This window comes from Cyprinodon variegatus, unplaced genomic scaffold (genome assembly GCF_000732505.1).
Source record: "Cyprinodon variegatus isolate N-32 unplaced genomic scaffold, C_variegatus-1.0 Scaffold54, whole genome shotgun sequence".
In the NCBI taxonomy this organism is placed as follows: Eukaryota; Metazoa; Chordata; class Actinopteri; order Cyprinodontiformes; family Cyprinodontidae; genus Cyprinodon; species Cyprinodon variegatus.
The window spans coordinates 662,813-671,431 of NW_015150507.1; the positions used below are offsets into that span (position 1 = coordinate 662,813).

At 36.5% G+C, this 8,619-nt stretch overlaps 1 protein-coding gene across 1 annotated transcript; it reads right to left on the reverse strand.

Moving 5' to 3' along the window:
* Positions 1 to 261: 261 nt before the first annotated feature.
* Positions 262 to 8,102, reverse strand: LOC107082434 (cell death-inducing p53-target protein 1 homolog). The gene is made up of 5 exons (XM_015371117.1): positions 8,010 to 8,102; positions 4,856 to 5,271; positions 4,679 to 4,717; positions 3,992 to 4,151; positions 262 to 850 (listed from the first exon to the last, which is right to left on the reverse strand). Exons 2-5 carry the CDS (start codon positions 5,268 to 5,270, stop codon positions 745 to 747), a joined length of 720 nt encoding a protein of 239 aa, XP_015226603.1. The 5' UTR covers position 5,271; positions 8,010 to 8,102; the 3' UTR covers positions 262 to 744.
* Positions 8,103 to 8,619: the final 517 nt, after the last annotated feature.

Genomic DNA, 8,619 nt, shown 5'->3' on the forward strand with positions numbered 1-8,619 from the left:
GAGGCTGCAGTAAAAGAATACATTTTTTTTTCTGCTCGAAAGAAAATTGTTTACTTACCTGATGATAAACAAAGTTATATTCTGGCAAAGAGTACCAAGACAGCAGTCTGAGAAAAGACAACTATACCGCGGAAGGCAAAGACTTTCCTGGTCTTCAAGGTTTTATAACCCAGCAATGCACTGAGCAAAGTCTATTTTAGAAACCATATTTAGAAGGTGCCACTTCTATAAAGAAAGACTGGATTCATTCATGTAAAATTTACACATTGTATTTTTACACACAACATTTCAGGATGATCAAAAAAACGTATTAGGGTCCAAGGAAAACAAGAAAAAAATAAAAAATTAGGATCTATTATTAATCTTATCTCTTGTATGTTACATATAGTATACAGTTAGAATCATAATGCTTTTAAACATTGATCCGATGTTTTATTATATATAGTAAAAGGAAATTACTTTAGCCAACAAAACCACTACCATACCTGATTAAATTACCCCAGTGAAACAATAAAATACATGCATCATGTATATTGTTAAATCAATGAATCATAAACAACTAAACAGAAGGAAGAAATACACTTGAGTTACGATTTGTGTACAATCATTTAACTATGAAACATCTTTTAGAATAATACAACACAAGTTAACATTGTAAAATTTTGATAGAAGATAGTACGAAAATAAATGTAGCCATAATGGAAAGTCAACTTTTATACAGGTCACTGCTGGTTTCACTGTGCTTCACAATAATTTGTGGGTGTGCAGGACATTGTTGCATTGTGGACAGGAATGCTGCACATCCTTGCAAGCATTCACACAGAAGGGGATTAAACAGCAGGGCCAGAATCTGGAGTGGAGGATAGGGTAGAATAAAAAGAGACAAATTAATTAATGATCAAGATGCTTTATTAGAGCTGATGAGAAACAACATATTTATCTCAAATATATACTTTAGTTTAAAGAGGTCATAAGGTCACAACGTTTTTTTTTTTTTATTAATTTAGCTGTTTTGATTAATACTATATCCTTTTGTTCATAATCATCTGCAAGCCCATGTTCATGTTTAATGGCATAAATTAGCCTTTTGGTTGCAGTATTGGTATATAGGAAAAGTTGGTGTTCTGCCTAGTGTTGCACCGATACCGATACCAGTATCAGCCAAGGCCCCGATAGTGCACTAAAATGGTGGTATTGGTATGGGCGAATACCGACAAATATGGCACCGATATCATTTTTAGAGCCAAGAGTTTATTTAACGATTGTCATCCATTCTAGGTAGGCAATAAAAAGTTCTACTCAATTCACTTTGTATTAGTCTTTTACTGCTTCACACATGTAGGCAACAGCTTGACAAAGCTATGATGGCAATTATTTTACATCCATGTAGTATGCAGTTCTTCATATACAAACAAACACAACAATTTCAAACAGATGGTATTGGTATGGTATCGGCAAATACTGCACAACAAGGTATCGGGTGTCGGTATCGGGACCTAAGAATGGCATCAGCGCAACACTAATGCTGCCACACCTGTGTGTTCTGGAGCATCAAACGATTAGTTTGATGCTCAAGATTTTTGATGTAAAATAAAGCACATTTATAGAGGGACACTCATGTTTGGCCAAGCATGTTACAATTTTTGTGATGTAAAAATCCCGCTTTAAGGTAGTTGTAAGTGTAGTCTGTTGGAAAGAGAAATAAACTGTTTTGTCAGCAAACTTTTGCCCGCACAAATCAGAATATCACTTTTAAATTGGGGACGGATTAGTTTTTATTAAAGTTGTAACAAAAGAAGGTAGAGATTACTGATGTTAAAAACGATTACACTTCTTTTTCCTATGAAGATTCAATATTAGAGAAGCCCTGGAAGGCAAGTGAGAAAAGTTTTTTTTAAAGATGAAAATATATTTTTGTAATATATTTTGTTGTTTTGTGTCTATGTGTATCCCCGAAAGCCATGTAAAAAATTATATACAGACTAGAATATCTCAGGGAATAATTTTTTTGTTGGTTAAGCCTAAAGGGTAAGTGGAGAGAAAATCTTACAAATAAGAATATAACAATGTTTTTTTTTTCATGTCTGAAATGCAAATTGAAAAATTTTTTTTTTGTAAACTAAAACATTTCAAACTATTTTTTGACTGTTAAGTTCTAAATGGCAAAAGAGAAAATTACACCTATAAATACTTTAGTTGTTACGTTGTTTGTTTGTTTGTTTTTTCAGTTTAGACCTCAAAATCAAGTGAGGTTGTTAATTTATAAGAAGTTGCATTCAGACCACATGCAGCGTCCGCAGCAAATTTACACAATACCCCTATGCAAACCGCAGAGGGAAGCAGCGAGCAGGGAATTCCACATGGTAAGAGCATTCTATGGACCGTCCATGGTGCTTACATTTTTAATAGAACCCTTGGGTTAGATCCACCCATGCATGTATGCTCTTTCTGATTGTTCTTGTTGTAGTAGCTTCATCTGGTCTGCTCCTTTTTGAACACGACTCCATCATCGAATAAATATCATGGGCTGCTGCCATCAACAACTTTGTTTACAGATGTTGGAGTTTGGTTAAAGATGTTTGAGTTTGGCCTGTTTCTTTTACCATGACTAACTGTATGTGCTCTCTTTCATCCTTTGACATGGAAACTGGCTTGGAGCATGTCTGCCTGGCTGTGTCTTTCTTGGATTGGGCAACTGGTGGAGCTAGTACAAAAGTACCTTTTGTATTCTGCTGCTTTTTGTATGTCTGCTTCTATTTCCTTTAACCCTAGTCGGCTTCGACGGAAGGCCACTCACACTGAGCCTGGTTTTGCTAGGGGTTTCTTCCTGGTAAAAGGGAAATTTTCTCTCCACTGTTGATGCATGCAGGCTCCATGTGAGAGATTTCTGAAGAGTAAATGGTGAAATGCAAGTGAAAATAATCACTGCAAGCTTACCAGACGGGAGATTTTAAGGAACTACTAAAACCATGAGTTTGGAAAGTAAGAAAAATTATAGTAAAAATGTTTACCCCCTTTGGCTTTTCTTGAAGTAGCAGAAGAGGATTTTGGGCCAACACAGAAAAAGATTACAGCCTCACCACCGCAATACGCAGCAGGGCCTCAATAAGATGTGAGGGACTGCTGAAGAGTCAATGACAAAATGCAAACATTCCTTCTTGCTCCATTGTAGAGTCCTGCAATGGGTCGGGTAGCCGTGGGTCCCCGACGGGTCACCCGCTAAAATGCTCTTTTTTGTGTGGGAAAAATACATAAATAAAAATAAATGGGTCGGGGGTCGTTTTTATGCGTGTGTGTTGTTATGGACATCAGAAATGTTATATTAATCAGGCACTGGGGTCACCCTTGTTGTAGCTTAAAGCCCTGCCAGCAGTTTGGGCTTCCCTCCAAAAAGGCCACAGTCAGTGCATACACGTCTGCTGCAGTGTTGATGGCGCTGTTCTGCAGCGCAGCGTACTATAGCCTATTACTTGATGTGTTAACGGGTCGGGTTGCGGTTTAAATATCAACGGGTCGGGTCGGGTTTGGATTTGAATTGAAGATATCCACGGGTGACGGGTTGGGTTCGGTAGTCATCCTTACGGGTTCGGGCAGATGCGGGTTGGTAAAACTCGACCCGTGCAGGACTCTACTCCAGTGTATCGCTGCCACTGATCCCCTGGGTCTGGAGAACTTCCTTTATGCAGTAGAAGTTTGCAGTGTTTCTTAATCTGCAGTTGCTTTGCTATTTTCAGCATTTTACGTATATATGGGTTTTTTGTGTGACGGCATCATTTATCTGTTTGCTAACCCCATGCTTGTGTTTTTTCTTGTGTGTCTCACAAGTTTGCTAGTCTAAATTTTGTGTTTGCTGAATTTTTGGAATTTGCCATGACCTAATGCAATCGGACCATGTTTTTCCTCTTCGGCCGACGTAACTGTTTATAGTTTGTAGAAATTTAAGCCCACCACCAGACATTATGTGTGTTTTCATGTTGAAGTTTTTACTTACCCTATGATAAATAGTGATCCAACAATTATCCAGGTGAGGAGGCCCAGTTTGTATTCAATTGAGGTCACAACTGTGGTCTGGCAATACGGACATAGCATATTTCCAGGAGAATCAGTGGGCTTTGGTTGCGCAACCACTGCTTTCACCACCGTAGCAGACCCTGTAACAGTTCTTGTTAATGGAGTTGGAGATCTTTTTTCTGTTCTTTTCTTTTTAATAACCATTACATCAGTTTATTTATGTATGTGTTCAATCTTCTGTGTCAGTCAAAAGTTGGCATGCGATGGCCAGAGTGGCTCCTCTATCATCTTATATGGTAATGCTCTAGGCTGTGTAAGAAGGACAGAAGGTTGACTCGGGGGTTTCGGGGAGAGACTTCCTGGCTGACTTTTGGATAATATTGGAAAGTATTCAAAAGCTCTATGCCTTGTTTTGTACAAGGGTCACCCAGCTAAATGGTCAAAATGCAAAAAGAACATATACCTCATCGGACTGGACCAGATAATAGAGGCTGACACAACAATGGCTCATAAAATTTGATGTTGTTAACCATTTTCTATTTCCTTGTTTTGCAAATTTGTATAATTTTCCTACAACACACACCACTATCTTTGGACCTCTAGTGTACCTCTCTAAAATTCAAAGTAAGTTTTTAATAATAGAAAACAAATTGATGAAGTCACCCACCGACACCTGGATTCACACACACCACAACCGGCTGTTGAGCTAGACGCAGGGGGGAAAAAAATACTGATTCATAAAGTGTTAAGCATATATGAAGAAGCAATCATGTCAGGAAAGGACTTAACATTATTAAGTGAAAATATGCAAGGTGTAGACATATTTAAATGTCTGTTTTCTTACCATTTACATGTGCATATTGCTGAGTATTTTGCTGTATACCAGGTACAGAATACTGCTGAGGATATTGCTGCTGAAGATATGGGTCAACAGGCGGTTGATACGGCTGGGCTTCAGGCTGGAAATATTGCTGATCAGTGGATTGGGGATACTGCTGACCAACAGGCTGAAATATTGGCTGGTTATATTGCTGGGCCGGAGGCTGGGTTGGAGGCTGAAAATCCGCTGTGTATACTGGTGGTGATTTATTGACCATGTTGTCTTCCAAAGGGGGGCCAGGATATGGTGGTGCTGGCATATCTGGAGAAACTGTGATATCTGGAGAAACTGTGATATCTGGAGGAACTGTGATATCTGGAGGAACTGTGATATCTGGAGAAACTTTGATATCTGGAGGAGGTCCTTCACCTTTTTCCATCCTTGAAGTAAAAGATGTATAAAATTTATTTTAGTAAAGCTGTAAAATAATTAATGTCTCCAGCAGCCTTTTACAATAGAAGCATAGTTGTGACTCTGTGGCACAAAGTTTGCCAAAAGTGCTTAAAATGAGGAGAGCGATTGATTGCTGAATAAAAGAACTCATGAAAGTTAATTGTTAAGGTTACATGAGTTCTTCCCAAAACAACACTGATTATATATAGCCTATGACAGCAGTGTAACAGCATTGGGAAGAATAGATTATCACAAAACAGTGGGTCAGTGTTCTCATATAAAACAGTTGGGCCTTTTTTATATATTTTTTCTTTTCAAACAAGGATTGCATATTTACCAAATCACATCAACACATTTCAGTGTATCATATTGTGGTATTATTTCACAGAGCAATAATAGAGAAGAGCATATAGTAAGCTCGTTAACATTTTGGAACATGTCAGAGGTGGTGTTGTTGTGTTTAATAAAAATTATAAATGTGCATAGGAATAATCGCTGTCACTAATAAATAATAATAACCAATAAATTCTGTTCCTCTGTTGCATGCTCCTGCCCATTTTTCTTGTTGCTGCTTCTTCTGAATGTTATTGTAAGACAAACAAATTCTGAAATTAGCAGGATCAGAGTCCATTAACCCTACTACAGTCTTTCCAACAACACTGGGGATTGGGGTGGGGGGGTGGGGGTGTCAGTACTACACTAACTCACCTTGTTCCTACTTTGGACCCAGCCCCCCATCCCGCACCCGGGCCAGATGACCCCTAATAAAAGCCCCCGGGGGACAGGGGCAACATGTCCCATACAGGCCACCCAGCCGGAGCCATTCCCCCCCGCCCAAAATAATTTACCTTGCCACTCCCTCACCCTCATCACATTGCCCTCCAGCAGAGCACCTGGATTTTTACCCATTTTTAAGGAAAGAGAGTTTGGAACACAACTAAGCACCCAGTCCATCTTAATTGTTGATGATTTATAAATTTTTTAAGTAATTACAATTTTTTGTAAAAAACATAGGGTGCTTTATAAACTCAAAACATGTGACATTATATCTGGCATACAGGTCTGCTGTAGCGTCAGATATTCTTCAAGATTATATTTATTCTATTACAGATCTTATTCATTTTCTACAGCTTGAAAGAGTCACAACTTCAATAAAGTCAGTACTTATTACAAACCGGTTGGGGTGGCTGTGCTGGGTAATGCATTTCAAGACAAATTTAACTAACAAGGTGTAGGTGTGGCACACAGCAGGAAACTGAGAACAAATGACTGAATGATGTTTAGGAATTGCAGTGTTTTTTTTTAAAAAGGTAGAGATGTTATGATTAACCTTACTGTAAATTTTCTGATAAAATTTTTTTAAAAAGCATTACATGATATCAGATATATCAGTTTGACCAAAAGACATAAAGAAACCACAGGCAGTTAACAAATATGCCATTTTTCAATAGCATACACCATTTTTCAAATGGGATATGCCTCTTTTCAACTGACATAGAACTTTCAAAGGTGACATACCAGATACCATTTTTGGCTTTCCATGTCACTCTGCTTTAACACTCTGCCAAAGGTATTTTTTTGACACACTATATATATATATATATATATATATATATATATATATATATATATATATATATATATATTTTTTTTTTTTTTTTTTTTTTGCTACATGGCTTTTTAAAATAAAAAAATTAAATATATGTTATCATCAGAGGTGTCAAGTAACAAAGTACAAATACTGCGTTACTGTACTTAAGTACATTCTTTAGGTATCTATACTTTACTCTATTACTTATTTTTCTTCCTACTTCTGACTTCTACCCATTACATTTTCACACAAGTTTCTGTACTTTCTATTCCTTACATTTTAAAAACAAATGTTACTCGTTACTCTTCGCTTTGGTTTATGTTTATAAATATTTATTTTATGTCATATGCGCCATCCATTGCAGATCATTGGCGCCAACAAGACCTCCCTCATCCTTGGCCCTATCTCAAATTATTTTTCAAAATGATCGAAAAATTTAGCTTTAAATTTATATAGTTGCATCAGGCTGTTTTTTTTAAAGGTTACTGTATACTTTTATACTTGAAGTAGTTTTTGGAGCACAAACTGTTTCACTTTTACTTGACAAGAGTGTTTTTTAAACTGCAGTATCTATACTTTTACTTAATAAACAAATGTATGTATTTTTGACACAACTGGTAGTCATTATAGTTCTAGCAAATCTTTTCCTGCCAAACCTTTATATAAAAGTGTCAAAAACATATGATACACACATTTATCTAAAAAAAATTGCCACATTCAAAAGTCCTTTTATTTCAATCACTCATTCAACTAATTGAAACGGTTATATCCAAGTTGTAGTAAGAAGATATAGTAATTAAAGACAAGAACTTTTAAACTTGGTGACCACATCAGAACAATAAAAAACATTTTTAACACAGAAGATTTGGCTTAATGAAAACTAATTTTGATAACTGAATAAAGGTTGTTAGTGTTAAAAGGCCTTTCCTTCTAACAAATTTGCCTTATCAGAAAATATTCTTCAGTTTAATAAGAGCATACCTGAGAACATGCCTGAATGTTATGTTGAATTTCAATTGGTTTTAAAATACAAAAAATATCAATCCAAACTTATGGAAATCTGGATCTAAGAAAACAACTTAATGGTATGAGAAAATCTCTGTCTCTTAATCCGAATGTTTTAGATTTTCTTACCTGTGTTTTGATTTGATATAGGCCTCCAAAGATGATGAAAATGCAAATGAACCAGAGCGTCTTATTTCTCTGACAGTGTTTTTTACTCAAATGCAAAACATTGACAAGAATGTAGCAAAACAGCTGGCAGGTAGAAGTAGGTGTGACCAAAACAGCTGGTAGGTAGAAGTAGGTGTGGCCAGTAGCTTCAAAACAGCGCATAAACTCCTGTGTTCCATAAAAGTGTTGAGGGATACATCACTGAACAGACCTGCCCAACCTGTTTGTAAATACAGTTGTTCATTTAAGAGAATTTTTCACTTGCTTGATAACAGATGAGATTTAAGTCAGTTTCAGATGAGATTTAAATCAGTTTCGTACTGGAATGAGAGTGAAAGGGGTTGTTTACAAACTATTAGGGACTGTTTGGAATAAGGCAAGGCAAATTTATTTGTATAGCACAATTCAGTACAAAGACAATGTAAAGTGCTTTACATGATTATAATATAGGAAAATAAAACTACAGTATGGATGCCCGTTTCCGCCACTCAGTAAAAAAAAAAAAAATCTCATTATAATGAGATAGTAACTCAATATAATGAGAAACTATCTCATTATATTGAGAGTGAAA